General features: G+C 29.8%; 1 protein-coding gene across 1 annotated transcript; it reads left to right on the forward strand.

Annotated features, from left to right (window-relative positions):
- The first annotated feature begins 1,335 nt into the window (after nt 1-1,335).
- LOC119676592 (EH domain-containing protein 3-like) lies at nt 1,336-3,885 on the forward strand. Its single transcript, XM_038087836.1, has 3 exons — nt 1,336-1,444; nt 2,144-3,393; nt 3,797-3,885. The coding sequence occupies exons 1-3, from the start codon at nt 1,401-1,403 to the stop codon at nt 3,883-3,885; spliced, it is 1,383 nt and encodes a 460-aa protein (XP_037943764.1). The 5' UTR covers nt 1,336-1,400.
- The last annotated feature ends 12,814 nt before the right edge of the window (nt 3,886-16,699 follow it).

Genomic DNA, 16,699 nt, shown 5'->3' on the forward strand with positions numbered 1-16,699 from the left:
CTTGTACTGAAAAGGCTCATATCATAGGAGTAAAGAGTAATAGAATATAATTTTTTTTTATTGCAAAAAATGATGCACTACAAAAACTATTATGTATGTACAAATGTGATATTGGAGACATTAAGTCTGCAGTACATAAATAAGTTTGTTTTTATTGCACATTTGTGCATATATTTTACCTCAAAAGGAACTACTTCTTAATAGTTTGAATTTTTGGTGACTTTTTGTAATTATTTTAAAAAATATTTGCAAGATTCATATAAAAGTTTTTGAAAAGTATTTTAAAAAAAATAAAAATATTAGAAATGTAAGAAAAATTTTAATGCAAAAATGTGTAGAAGTCACTAAAACCACTATTAATGCCTACTGGTTTGAGGAAACGCATGAATGCTATTTACACCGGATTGAAATGTTAAAATTGGTGTTTACGATATTGCTTCGGAAACATTGCGCATGGACAACATTTAAGAATAAAGCTTCATAGAATGAAAAAAATCAGATTTGAGACATAAATAAATTTGTAATGTGTTTTTACACTACAATTCATACCAATATCAAACAGGGAATTTTGTTTTTGTTTTATATTATTAAACTCAAAAACTTATCAAATGTACACAATTTTGACTTCGTCACTGAAATGCTGTTTGATCGCTTGAACATTTTACAGCGAACAAACACACAAACATGCGTATAATGTAATACAGAGGGTTGCATGTATGATTGAATACGTATGCAGTCGGGCTTTTGTCAGCCTTACTTGACTCACATATAGGTTTGAACTGAACATCATACCAGTTGTGCCTCGATCAAACATTGTTGCATGAGGTTGGGTGGATTTATTATAAATCCACCAGCAAAATAAAGTGGGTATTTCGTTTGTATGAGCGTGGCACTTCTTTGTACTATAGATTCTTTGGTTGTACTATAGTTACAATATGCTAAATCGATCGGTAATTCCGATCTTTACCAAAAGATGTTTTAATTACATCAGAACTAAATTTTCAATAGAAGATAAAATGTAAATTGCGTTTCTATTTTAATCCTTAAATATATTATATTTGGAAGTAACCATCAAAATAAAATTTATATAGTTTTCCATAATACCTTTTTAACAAACCCACAAGTATTAACAAAGCAAGTCAGAAAATTTAAATTATTTAAAAATAACGATAATAAAATTTATTAAATAATACATTGTAGATAATATAAGTGTAATTCTTAAAATAAAAATGTATTTGAATATGAGAACAGTTTCCTATAATTACTTTTTGAAAAGCCCACAAATATTAACAAAGTAAGTCAGAAAATTTTAATAATAAAAATACAATAGTATATATCAATAAAAAGTTTCGAACATTTTGTTTAGTAGTCTATAATACATATATTCTACATAATTCGCAATGGATTATACAGAGATACTTTCTAGCGAAATCACTATGATTGTGTAAGTCTTGAAAATATAAAAAAAGTAAATATTTTGTAATGTTTTTTTCTTTTGAATGCTATTGAATTATTAAAATTGGATTCCAACATTTTTCATTTCTCTCTATTTAATATATAATTTTAAAATATACTACTTCAGTATGATTTCAGACACATGCATCGAAACCGATTAATCACATATAAAACTAAACTATAAAATAAAAATTCCGTAGATCTTCACCAAAATATTTAGGTAAAATATAATTCACCACGGTTTGATAAATGTGTGCGATGCCTTAAGTACATTTAATGTTGGCAATGCTTTCCGCAGGTTAGCTGTCAAATGACGTTGTTTCGCTTATTCGAGAGAAGCTTCCCACTAGTTGAGGGCACGTCGGTGTCAAATAGCGGATTGAGAAAGTGTTAATTATTTATTAATTTTTTTCGAATTATGTATTAAAAATTTATTTTGTAATTAACTATTAAATTCTAATTGCAAAAGTTTCCGTAAATTCGTTTAGCGAATCGTACTAAATTGTTTATTTATTGAGTGAAAAACCGTGACGAAATAAATCCAAAAATAAATTTTTGCTTGCGTGATTCATTTTGGGGCGGCATAAATTCCATAGCAAATATAACACAAAACAGTACAAGTCTAAATATTTATATATATATCCTTCAATATTAAAGTAATTCGTTAAAGTTTAATATAAAATTTTAGTAAGAAACGGATAAGATTTGCTGAAATGTTTAGCTTTCTCAAACGCGAAAATAAGAACCAGGAGGTTGTGGAAAATGTAATTGGCGAATTGAAAAAAATTTACCGAAGCAAGCTTTTACCATTGGAGGAACATTATCACTTCCATGAATTTCATTCGCCAAAACTTGAGGATCCTGATTTCGATGCGAAACCAATGATTTTATTGGTTGGTCAATATTCAACGGGTAAAACCACTTTCATACGTTATTTGTTAGAAAGAGATTTTCCTGGAATACGTATTGGTCCCGAACCAACAACTGACCGTTTTATAGCGGTTATGTATGATGAGAAAGAAGGTGTAATACCCGGTAATGCATTGGTAGTTGATCCTAAGAAACAATTCCGGCCACTCAGCAAGTACGGAAATGCTTTTCTCAACAGGTTTCAATGTTCCTCAGTAAACTCACCAGTGCTACATGCTATTTCAATTGTAGATACCCCTGGTATATTGTCTGGTGAAAAACAACGCATCGATCGTGGTTATGATTTTACGGGTGTACTTGAATGGTTTGCTGAACGTGTCGATCGTATTATATTACTTTTTGATGCACATAAATTAGATATATCAGATGAGTTTCGAAGGTCTATTGAAGCCTTGAAGGGTCACGATGATAAAATAAGAATCATATTAAACAAAGCAGATATGATTGATCACCAGCAACTGATGCGAGTTTATGGTGCACTTATGTGGTCACTTGGTAAAGTATTACAAACGCCAGAAGTAGCGCGAGTTTATATTGGTTCTTTCTGGGATCAACCATTGCGTTATGATGCTAATAGGCGACTTTTCGAGGATGAAGAACAAGATCTTTTCCGCGATTTGCAATCACTGCCACGTAATGCAGCTTTACGCAAATTGAACGATTTAATAAAACGGGCGCGATTAGCTAAAGTACATGCATTTATCATATCCGAATTACGAAAAGAAATGCCTAGCGTGTTTGGTAAAGATAGCAAAAAGAAAGATTTAATTAAGAACTTAGGACAAATTTATGATCGCATACAACGTGAACAGTCAATATCTCCTGGTGATTTTCCTGACATTAAAAAAATGCAAGATGTCTTACAACATCAAGATTTCACAAAGTTCCATTCTTTGAAACCACACTTTTTGGATGTTGTCGAGAAAATGCTTGCAAATGATATAGCCAGATTAATGGAAATGATACCGCAAGAAGAGATGACGCATATCATTGAACCAATGGTTAAAGGTATATTAAAGTTAATAAATATTCATTTATATAATATTTTCATATATTTCTATTAACACATATATTTATTTTTCTGCATATAATTTTTTATTTTACTCTTCTCTTTTTATATTCCTTCTGTCCGATATTTTCATGTCATTCGGTGCTGTCCAGAAGTTACAGGTAAACTGAGTCAGCAATTCTTAAAGTTCATTCACTTTCTTTGCTGTTAGCACAATTTTAATTTGTTTTGACAGCATAATTCTGGTTTAATTGCAAACTTGTTTCATATTTGCATATTACAGAATCCAAAAATATAATATATAACACACATTACCAAAAAGTATTAACTCATTAATAATGCACTTGCTCCGTTCTCAACTTTTATTGCACTTTTGGTGTTCATTCTGTTCATATATTAAAGTTTGTCCTATCGTCAAGCAAGTAGACGAACTGATTGATTTTGGTTTACTAATTTCTATATCTGAATGTGGTCATCAATTTACTGTATAGTAGTATAAAATCATGTTGCCATTTAAATATCTTTAATCAGATATAATATCTTGGTTGTTTATTTCAATTATTATGGACTAGAACTTAAATTTAAGGTAGTCCTTTTGTTTCAATAAATATTTAACTTATATCCGTTGACGGTTTGGTTCTTTTATATATCATATTGTTTTACATTCTGTTCCTACTAACTCTTAAAAATTTATTGTCTCTACATTTAATAATCATTCTGCATATATGATCCTATTACCATATGACTTGACCATAAACTAAACTAACTCTCTTATCTAAAGTTATAAGTCTGTTGCATTTCAAATAATCTCTACTTAAATGATGTGCAACTTATGGATTTTATTGGACATAAGGATCGTGTTAAGACATATATACTGTTTGTTGAGGTACCATAACGCATATTGTAAGTCACATTGTAACATTGGTCTTTGACATTTCTCTTAAATTTATAGATTTGCTTATTTAAAACAGATATATGTTATTATTGTTGAGTACATGATCAAGCAAACTTAAATTAACGTTGTACGTTATTTGTAAAAAATGTGTAAAAACTGTTGATATTCTAACTCAAATGGATTTAAATTTCATATTTAATTTTTTTTAAAATAAAAAAATGCTTAACGCCTCTTTATAAAGTATTAAAGTCATACCTTAAATCTTACTCAATTAAACTCAAATCACTTACTATTGTAACGAACCTTCCTGGCCGGGGTTTTACTCGCCGGATTCAAGGTTCAGTCCTACAATAAATTTATTTGATAGGAACAGTGGAATACGGTGGATGGTGACGTTGGTACGGTGATATGGTTTGAAGAAATGTGAATTTCTTCTCTATACAATGGATTTGACGTAGAAATGTTAATTTCGACGCCCCTGACAAAAGGTTTGAAGAAATGTGAATTTCTTCTTTATATGTACAATGGATTTGGCGTAGAAATGTTAATTTCAGCGCCCCTGACAAAAGGTTTGAAGAAATGTGAATTTCTTCTATATACAATGGATTTTGGCGTAGAAATGTTAATTTCGACGCCCCTGACAAAAGGTTTGAAGAAATGTGAATTTCTTCTTCATACAATGGATTTGGTATGGGTGATAATGTTCATGGGTTATTATCACCTTACCGAGTAATTTACTAACGAAAATTTGATTTCGTTATGAACAATAGAGTAATAGAAATTTATATTTCTATTACTATTAACGAAATGTTAATTTCGTTATTAATTATGATTTTTAATAGAAATGTGTATTTCTATTAAAAATAAAAAAAAATAAAACAAAATAGAAATCGAGATGTAAATTTCGATTCTTGGTGTTTCAGCACATGTAATATAGAGCGACCTGTTCTTAGCTCGCTGTCTTGCTGAATCCCAGTCTACTGCGTTTGCTTCGCCTTTTATACTTGTGATGTGCGAAGCAAGCAGTATCTTTGTTCTTGTGATTTCAACGGTTCGTTGTTTACAAGTTTCTTTCTATTGTTGTTTGTTTTCTTGTTGTTTATTTTGTTTTTATTATATTTGTGTTGTTTGGTATTATTTGTGTAGTAAAATTTAGTTAGTGTAAATTTTATGTTACACTTCCCCGGTTTTTCCATCGAATTGAAGGACTCTGATTACCTCGTAGAATGATTCCTTGTTCGTTTCCTTGGATTTTTGAAAATTTTAAAGAACTTGTCTTGGACTATGATGTTATGATTGTTATCTTTTTGTTCAAGTATACCTAAACGTCTTAATTGTCGCTGGCGATTTTGACTACTATTTGGAATCTCTGTCTCGACGAAACATTGTCTTACTAGCGCTGGTGACTTGGCTCCTTTTGCCTTCGGTTGATCTACGTTAAAGTTCTCCTGAGGTGACAGTTGTTCCTGTTGACTAACGCGAATAATTGAAACTTGTGCTCGACATTCTTGGCTTGGAATTTGTAACTGTCTGTCAGGTTCTGAGTTTTGCTGTCGTTGTATCTCTTGGCTTTGTGCTAGAAACTCCCTTGTAGATCGTTGGCGGTGTATTTCTTGGACTTGAGTTTGCAACTGTTTGTTAAGTTGTGTATCCTGACTTTGTAATTCTGTGTTAGGTTCCGTGTTCCGTTGACCTGGTGTTTCTTGACTTGGAAATTCTGTGTTAGACTCTGTGTTTTGTCGATTTATTTCTTGACTTGGTAATTCTGTGTTACATTCTGTGTTTTGCTGACGTTGTATTCCTTGACTCGGTAATTCTGTGTTAGACTCTGTGTTTTGCTGACGGTGTATTTCTTGACTCGGTAATTCTGTGTTAGACTCTGTGTGTTGCTGACGGTGCACTTCTTCTGGTATTACTCGGGCTGGATGAAATACTTCTGGATTTTCTTTAATCGACATTAGGCGTTGCAATCCTTGTTGTGGAGGTGTGAGACATTTACATGGCGTTTGTGAAATTTCTTGTAGTGGTTTTGGATGCTGTTCTAGATAATTTCGATCCTGCATGCTAAGTTTTTTTGTACGTAGGTTGGACTGATTCTGTAATGGGATCACTTGTGGATACTCGACTACTGTGAGCCTGATGAGCGCTTCTTTTGCTGCCGTTTGCGAATTGATGAAAATTCGCGAGGATCCTGTATCGATCGTTGCTTTCATGACTTGTTGATTATTAGTTACTTGGGCCGACAGACGTGATTCACTGAGCTTCATGCATTCTACTGGTGGGACGGGGTGTTGACTTGAGGTCCCATCGCCCCGTTCTGTCGATGGACCCTGTTCTCGTTTCCCTGGTTCCTGCAGCACTCAATTGTACGTTTTCCCTTCTTTCCGCATTCCCAGCAAAATAAGATGCCTGAAAAACGACAATTCCACCTCAAGTGTCCTTGTTGTCCGCAACGACGACAAGCTGTCCTGACATCTTTAATCTTGTCTTCAGATGTATCAATCACTCTTGCTTTGATCTCCTTAGCCGGTAGCGTATTTCTTACTTGACGGTCCGTAGCGGTCAGTGCCTCCAGGTCCCCAGCTAATGTTAACAGCTCGGATAATGACTGGAAGTCTTTCCTACGGATATACCATTGATACTCGGTACGACTGTTCCGGTAGATTCTCTCTAATTTTATCTCTTCACTGTATGTTGAATATTGCATTATGTTCTGCAGTGCCAATACATAATCTCTGAACAGTTCCCTAGGTTGTTGCAGGCGGGCTCGTATTTTGTCCTCTAATTGTTCAAAGTATCTTGGGGGCAAGAAGAATGCTAAAATATCTGCTTTGAATGATGGCCACTCGGTCCATCGCTTGTTGTTATTCCTGAACCAGATCAGTGCCTTGTCTTTTAGAACTTCAGGCATTAGCTTCGGTAATAAGTCCCGATGTATTCCGTACATATCTGCCAGTTCCTCGATCCGTTCTATAAATGGTAGTATTTCGTGTTCCCCTGAGTAGTGGCATTCCCATTTTCTGACTTGGTTGATGATTACTGGATATTCGGCCATGGTTACACTTCCTCCCTTAGTTATCGAAGGACGTCTATTTTCAATGACTCCCGGTGATGAGCTTCTGATATGTAGTTTCGCGAGTTCCTGTAGCCTGGCGGTATCTTTCTCAGCTGCCTCTGAGTCCATGAACGTTGAAAGTTTTTTCCGAAGTTCCTCCAGTGAACCACTTGGATCTAATCCGAATTCGTCTGCGTAACTCACCAGTTCCTCCTTTTTAGCGAAGTAAATCTAAGATTTGCCTCCTGATGTAAGTCGTTTTGTGCTTGTCGAAGCGACTGCTGTTTTACGGCCTGCTTGTCCTGTCACTTCCTTGATTCCTGATGGTACCACCGTTGGTTTGTCTTCCATCCTCAACTGAAGATGTTGGTCAGTTCTGTTCCCACGGTCCCTGCTCGGGCGCCAATTGTAACGAACCTTCCTGGCCGGGGTTTTACTCGCCGGATTCAAGGTTCAGTCCTACAATAAATTTATTTGATAGGAACAGTGGAATACGGTGGATGGTGACGTTGGTACGGTGATATGGTTTGAAGAAATGTGAATTTCTTCTCTATACAATGGATTTGACGTAGAAATGTTAATTTCGACGCCCCTGACAAAAGGTTTGAAGAAATGTGAATTTCTTCTTTATACAATGGATTTGGCGTAGAAATGTTAATTTCAGCGCCCCTGACAAAAGGTTTGAAGAAATGTGAATTTCTTCTATATACAATGGATTTTGGCGTAGAAATGTTAATTTCGACGCCCCTGACAAAAGGTTTGAAGAAATGTGAATTTCTTCTTCATACAATGGATTTGGTATGGGTGATAATGTTCATGGGTTATTATCACCTTACCGAGTGATTTACTAACGAAAATTTGATTTCGTTATGAACAATAGAGTAATAGAAATTTATATTTCTATTACTATTAACGAAATGTTAATTTCGTTATTAATTATGATTTTTAATAGAAATGTGTATTTCTATTAAAATTAAAAAAAATAAAACAAAATAGAAATCGAGATGTAAATTTCGATTCTTGGTGTTTCAGCACATGTAATATAGAGCGACCTGTTCTTAGCTCGCTGTCTTGCTGAATCCCAGTCTACTGCGTTTGCTTCGCCTTTTATACTTGTGATGTGCGAAGCAAGCAGTATCTTTGTTCTTGTGATTTCAACGGTTCGTTGTTTACAAGTTTCTTTCTATTGTTGTTTGTTTTCTTGTTGTTTATTTTGTTTTTATTATATTTGTGTTGTTTGGTATTATTTGTGTAGTAAAATTTAGTTAGTGTAAATTTTATGTTACACTATGTACACCTCTTCTTCAATTCACTCGCGTAAGCTTAGCCAAATATATACATTGAAAGAAATAAGCAGTAGTCAAATTGCAAGTAAATCCCACAAAAAAAAACTAAAAAGTGCCAGATAACAGCACTAAGGAAAACAATGTATAAAAAGCAGAAAATAATATGAAGTAATTTTACAAAAAAATTTCTATAAGAAACGTCTGTATAAACATTATCAATGTTAAAAAAATTATTTTTAAATAACAAACAAAAAAAAACACTTTTAATACATTTATGTATCTTTTTTTGTCATCTGTATATGGCCTAATACTACTCTATAAGTGATTAAAAATCTTATTAAAATCAAATATAATAAGTAAATTCCTTTCATTGTATTCACTCAAGCACTCAATTTTCTTAACTGCTTTCATACTTAATACAATTGACCTAGTTAACAAATACTTTTGAACAAATCTGCAAAACATACATATATACATACAAACAAAACAAGTTTAGATCAAATGATTTTGCAATTCTAAAAAGTATCTCAAAAACGTAAACGAGTAAAGTATAACACAAAAAAAATATATATAAAATTAGGTATGAATTATATAAAGAAGCACTAGTTTTAAACTTTGACTGGAATTAAATTAAAACTTGTTGTATTAATATACTGATATAGATTAAAACAATGTTTAATCTCAATAATGGATTAATAATGGAAGTTCAATATTACGATTAAAACATATGATGATAAATGATATTCATAAATATATAATAAATATATGCAAGTAATAATGAGTAATTATTTACAAAACCTTTCCTAAAGATTTACTTCTAATTAGACAATATGTGATCTATTGTAAAATATAACAGATTTGTGCTATCCCATACAGAACCCAAAATATCTCGGTATTTCTACGGATTTTGTTTGGATTTGTATTGATTTTGTATTACAAAAAGTCAGTTGTAGTTTCCTTTAATTAATTTATAAAAAAAACATTGAAATTAAGTATTTTTTAAAAATAATGAGATAAGTGGGTTTGCGTTCCATAGCCATCACTTACCTTTTAAGAGAGACTCAAAAAGCAGTTTAAGCCAATCTAAGACATATTTCTTCTTGGCAACATAACTTTAAACACCGGTGTTCTGAAGAAAAGTTTAATTTACACATTTTACTTAATTAAGATGTTAAAAATTTAAAAATATTTAAAGTAAAAATATCTAACACGCTCTATGAAGATAAGTGGAATCTACAACATTTTTGATAAGAAATAAAAACTACAATTTTTCCCAAATATTTTTCGCTAAAAGTAATTAAAAAGCCAATTTACAGAAAGATGGTCGCTACTTTAATTTTGATTATTTTGATAATAAAAAAACTCTTTGGTTTTTGATTATAAAAATTAGCAATAAAATATAAATTCATATAAATAAGTTTATTGTCTTTCATAATTTCATTATGTAATATATTTTAACAGTTCATTTTTTACTGATAAGCGCTGATAAAGAACTTTGTCTCTAAAGCACTTGGGTAGACGATGCTCATTTTGCTTACTGTATTCGCTAAAGTTTGTTGATATAGCGCTTTAAAAAAAAAAGTAGTACACCTTAGAATAACACACTTTACTTACGCAAAAGTAAATAGAAACAAAAAAAAATATAATAATATCTTAGGTATTTATATATTTCGTTTACTTTATTTATCAGTAGTACATAACTGAGCTTACGCCAACTGATATGAGTTAGAGTCATGCTGTATGACGCGGCATATCTACTATATGTCTGATAAAAGTGATATCGAAAATTTGCAAAATGATGTAATATTATAAAGGATGGTGTTTAAAAATACTATATTAGTTGCTTGAAAAGATATTTATATTTTATAAATATTCGAAATATCCTCAAAGTTAATCACTTTTCGAAAAACTTATTAGAACTCATTTGTATTATGTCAGAAATTATATTTCTCTTATTTAAAGCAGTATTTGCAATATAAGAAAAAATCAAATAAAAGGCTGACAGAACATGTTAGCAAGGAATTTCGAACTTCTATCCATTACTTACCACCTAAAAAGAGCTGACCATCTAGCCATTAATTAAAATTCGACAGCTTCAAGTAAAAACCCCACTTTTCTTTGTAGTAATCTGATAAAGCTTACTTAAAACACCTTACATTCACTCCAATAAAATTTAACGCATTGATTTAAGTGAGGTCCGTGATATAAGGTTTACTTATTTTATTTAATATTATACAATGTATAGTTAAAATAAATAATTGTAATATTATGTAATTAGTGATAATATTTTAAAACTCATTGTTACCCTCATTGTAAGAGAAGATACAATAAATAAATGTATAAGTATTTAAAAAAAAAAAGAAATTATTTAGTAGTTCAAGATCAGTTTTTTAAATCATTCTAATTGGATTCCATCTAATGCTACTTACTTGTAGTTATCAGGTTTAATAACATTGAAGATAAGATTAAAAAAGCATAAAGTGCAATTCAAAATATCATAACAATAAATCCTACTGGATTTAGAGCTTTATTAAGTTTATATTAATTCAGTATATTAATTGAGACTTAATATAACTCCTTGGTCCTTTGAAGTTTCGCTCTTCGCTAGAACGATGAAACCTAAGAATTGAAATTCAATTCTTCTGCTTCAAACATTTTTATTGAATGGATTTATTTTTATTTTATATTAACTAATATTATTTTATTATAAACTATTATGTTATAATATTATACTTGTTCTTCTCATAATTTCCGGTTAAAAACTCCTGCATTCTTTTTAATTGTTAATAACTCTTTACAAATATATATAATTTGTTAACAGAACTTAAAAATTTGTTCCAATGGTTTCAAACGACATATATTCTATAAGTCAAAGTGAATCACTCTAACATAATCAAAATTAACAAATTGCTTCACACTTCAAAGCGTACCCCAAAATCCATCCAAATGCATGTGGAAAAGCACTAGGCATGACAAGTCAGTTCCCCCAAATATGTGTGTAAACTATAATAAATTTAATGAAATACTAAATCCAAGCTAACGTGTCTAAAAAATATTTGATAAATATAAATAATTGCGATAAAAAATAATTTAAGCGCTATAAATGTTCCAATTTATAATAGAAATAAATTATTGTTTATAGTTTTGTAGTATAAAATGTTAAAGAAAAATTTGAAATTCAAATAAAACTTTATCGTAAATTAGTACTTTTCAATATCTATTAGCTTTTATTTATATTTGCATTATATAAAAACAAATTACTTCAAAATATCTCCTTAGGTCCCATTGCTAGAAAGGTTATCGTTATGTCATCGAAGCAGTTACTTTAATTACTTTTTCAATAAATTTATTACTACACTTTGCTTACAATTATAGATTTAGTGGAATAGTATTTTTTGTTTTATTTAATACCCTTCATACATACTTTAAAAAGGTTGTATTAAAATTGTTAAAGTGTTTATAACGCAATAAGTGACATATCAGGACATTATATAAATCACTACATTGTTGATCAGTATCTCAAGGAGGGTTTATTTGGCGATGTTGGATTATCTATCAGTCAGTCTATATACGTTTTTCTTATATTTGATTGAGATTTAGAACAAGAATTTGTCATGAATTCACGTAATTAAAGGCGACAATTTAATAAATAAAATATGAAGGTAGATTGAATTTTAGGAAAAAAACAAATTAAAAATAAATGGGAAAAAATGTAACAAAATAATTTTTTTATTTTAATAATTTAGTGTGTGAAGTCATTTATAAATAAATAAAAACTATTTTGACGTAAAATCCAGTATTTATAAACATAAACTCATTGTCTGCAGTTATACTGTACACTATTACACGATTAAGTCACGCAATGTGATCTATTTGTCAATTGTATCTGTCTGGAAACTCAAAAGACGTTGTACCTAAAGTCATTCGATTATATACAAAAGTCGAACAGACAGTTGGACGTCGCTTAATTAATTTCTCTTATCATTTTAATCAAAAATATATGTGGTTTAAATTATCTTGGAAGTATCTTTTACTGCGTTACTATCGTTATTGACCCAATTCTCGCAGTCTTAGTAAGCCGGTCTATTCATAAGACGGGCCGCCATTTGTACGTAAACCCTTTACTGTGTTACACAATTTTTGACAAGCCCTACATAGTATGTAGGGTGTAACAAATGCATAGTACACCATATATATTTATCTATATATATACATCACACTTGGATTTACATAAATATATATAGTAAAACACCTTTTAAAACTGTTCCTTTCAATGTTATTAAAATTATTAAATGTTCTCCACCTACTAATAATAAAAAATTTATGTGAGAAGACTTACAACTGCAGTTTATTAATTATATATTCAATGTTAACTTTAAGACATAATAAACGACAGCTGTAGTTATACTTTATTCCTCATGGGGCTTGTCATAGTAATATCCAATTTAATATAGAATTTCGAAACTCATAACATGAATATTTTTTTGTGTTTGTTAGTAAACATTTGTTAGTATGTTGTCAATGTAAAATTTTCTTATCATATATACATATGTAACATGATAAGAATTTTAGTCATTAACCATATCTATGTAGTTCATAAGTTGCATTACCCAACTTGTGCAAGAAATTTCTTCATTTCAATTTTATACAAAGTTTAATTTTATGAAAGAATATTATTCCATCTTTTATGACTTCATGTATAAAAAATAAATACTTAAGCAATTTTTTATATGTTAATAAAATCATCAAACTTATTCAAAATCACTCAAAGAATTTCTAAATTAAACATTTTAAATCAAAATAAAATATTTTTAAAACCATCTAATAAACGTACTGTTTGAATACAATACAATTCATTAAAATAAATTGTCATTTATTAATCAATATAACAAATTATATTATTTAATTACGATTATTTAATTACCTAATGTTATTATTAGAAAAAAACTCCCATAACTTTTTCATATGTCATCGTATCGCGCCAATGCTCTTACTTTTCTCCTACTCTTTCCTTCTGTTTGTCTTATTCGACAATTATTATCCATGTTCATAGATGACTTCATCTTCTGTTGCCAGTGGACATTAATGTATTGTAATGTATGTAGGACAATATAGTGTGCGTATTATCTATTTTTACTTCTGAATAGTTAAATACTTGTTTTTGATTACATTGCTCGAAAAACTTAAATATTCGAAATATCTTTAAAATTCGGAAAAATCTGTACACAGTCATTTTCTTAATAAAACTTCGTCATTAGATTATCTGTATCTGATTTCACATTTGAATTATAATTTTTTTTCTTGAAGATGATATACTTCTTAACGGTAAAGAAATGCTTTCATTTAGATTTATGTAGTTTAGGTTATCTGCTTCTGAGGCACATATTGTTACTAGAAATTAAATTTCAGAATTACTTCAAAAATCCTCTTCTACTGACTTCCGGTTATTTCATCAGAACTCTTATATTCTATTTGTAATTAAACACTTAATAATTATCAATTAATTTCGAATATGTTCCCACAAAAGAAAAGAACAACGTGGTTAGGACTACTATAATTATTTTTACTAAAGAGGCTATTACACATAATTCCTGGCACGACGTCTTGGAGTGACGATACTTACTATTACACATCATTCACTGCTGACATTATTTTGAACACTCCTCAGCAAAATATAATACAGAATAGAATCATGCGTGTATTTAAATGACGTTTTCGCTTTGACGACTTAAAACAGATTGAAATTTGCATGAAAGCCGACAAAAATCCGGTTGTATACGAAAAAAAAACGAACAAGACTGACGAAAAATCAAAATATTTTAATTTCTATCGGTCCGCTTGTCATTCCTGCAAATATTATTTCACATGAGACTTGGCATAAATTTCGCATACTCCTCACATACTCAGAAAGAGCACTATTCCAATTTTATAATTTTTTTAAGGAAAGTTGTAGCGAACTTGATATTTACTGATATTCAAACTTCTAAAAAAAGCACATGTAGTATATGTATTACTACAATTAAAAGATATTGACAATATAAAAAATAATGATCAAATTTTCATATATTTTTGCGGGTGAACATATGCCAATAATTTTGGTTACAAATGACATATATTTCCTTAACCTTTCTAGCCAAAATTTGGCCGTTTTGAAATATGCTCACCCGCATAAATATATGAAAAATTGATAATGTGAAAAAAATGTTTCTAATGAAAACTTTCCATAAAATATCTGTAATATCAAAACGTTCAAGTCTAACCTTTAACCAGATGATTTTGGTCAGTATTTGAGCATTTTTGCAATACCAGATAATCTCTATTAAAGTTTAACATAGATGATTCTCCATGGTACCTAAGTCCAATTAGGGTTGATCAATGAACATAGTGCGTCATACCCAGACTCGTTCTAGAAGGGTGAGGACAACATAAAATTTTTCATATATATCATATGTTTATAAAAAAATTTAAAAACATTTTAAGGCAAGTCATAAACTTACTTCTAAATTTACTGAAAACCGCAAATATTTTCTTATATATAAACGTTTATTCAAGCATTCCATATACTCGTATTAATAATCTAGCAGCTCTTATCTCTTCGCTCTATAGACTGCTTAATGTTATACACCATAGAAACAAACGAATGCTTATTTATACTTAAAAAAAGTAAAATTTATATTTTATTCGTTTTGGTGTAGACGTAGAAATATAAGGCGCCAAACGTTCCACTAAAAATTAGTTCATTCTGCTATAGGGCTGCATGTAAGAATTTTGAACCATTGTACGTGTATATATAGAACTTTTATATATTAATATTTATGTTTATATTATGAATATTTTCTTTCGAGCATTTTTGGAGAAAATTTGTTTAGGGAAAAATATGAACTTAATCTATTTTTCCAAACAATGAAAATATTATAGAAGAAAATTTATACATAATATAATATACATATATTTTCAAACATTGTAATATTTTTGTTTCAGTTCTTTCTTTGTGCTGTTTTCAAAAGAAAATTAAATGACAATTTAATATTTTAAAATAATAATTTATAATGACAGATATTTAATAAAGAACTTTTTAAAATTTTATAATTTTTTATAAAAAGTTCATTATTATTAACAGAACGTAAACTCATGCAATCAAGTGAAAAAATATTTTCATTTATCATCAAACCATTAACCACATAGAACCAACCATTAGTATAAACTACATTTTTATTTTTCATTTTTAAATATAACCTAATTATTTTGTTTTAAATAATGATAACAACTAACAACTACAATTCTATATCTATATAGTATTCTCAATGACAATAATGCGATACATTCTAATACAAAAAATTAGTTTATATCACACTTGACACTGTCGACACAAATTAACTATATTAGATCTAAAGAAAAAAAAAAGTAATTTTTATGGTATTCTAATCTCTCTAATCTGTACCTAGTGAAGTGTATCACTTTATCAGATTTGTCCGCAAATTGTGCTTTTTATTTTTGTTAGTCAAAATGTAAATTTACTTTTATGATTTTAATCAAAAAATGGCGCGAAACATGCGCCCGCCTATCAATTCGCAATTCAGAATTCAGAATTTAGAATTTGCAATTTTTAATTTTTCTAGTCCGCGACTAGCGCATCCGCTTGGGCGTGTGGCCGCATTTAGTGGATTCACGGGATTCATGTCTACGAAGATCATTTAGTTTGCTTTAAATATGTGTCTTGAGTGGAATTTCAAATGAATTTATTTATTATCTTCTAAACTTATATATGCCATAAGTGATAATAATGTCCATATATATAAATATGTTTGTTTAGAAATTGCTTTTGTATTTTTGCATTAAGCTGAGGAAAAGAACGTTTATGCAATTTTTTCAAGAATTTATTCTCTAAATTTTTAATTTACTTTTAAAAATATAACAAATACTTTAAACTTAATTTTAAATGCATATATACTCCATTTTATTTTATTTCTTTACTCACAGGAAATTTTGATTTGCATTCTTGATATATTCTATATAATTATGTTATATAGAATTATTATGACTAAAGTACGTAATCACTATAGTATATA

The sequence above is a fragment of the Teleopsis dalmanni genome, chromosome 2 (genome assembly GCF_002237135.1).
Source record: "Teleopsis dalmanni isolate 2A chromosome 2, ASM223713v2, whole genome shotgun sequence".
NCBI lineage: Eukaryota > Metazoa > Arthropoda > Insecta > Diptera > Diopsidae > Teleopsis > Teleopsis dalmanni.

What these genes read in the sequence shown, in the direction of transcription:
- LOC119676592 (XM_038087836.1), top strand. Translation starts at nt 1,401, where the DNA reads ATGGATTATACAGAGATACTTTCTAGCGAAATCACTATGATTGT. An exon ending in AGCGAAATCACTATGATTGT is followed by an intron (nt 1,445 to 2,143) that starts GTAAGTCTTGAA and finishes ATAAAATTTTAG; the next exon opens with TAAGAAACGGATAAGATTTG. An exon ending in CATTGAACCAATGGTTAAAG is followed by an intron (nt 3,394 to 3,796) that starts GTATATTAAAGT and finishes CATATATTAAAG; the next exon opens with TTTGTCCTATCGTCAAGCAA.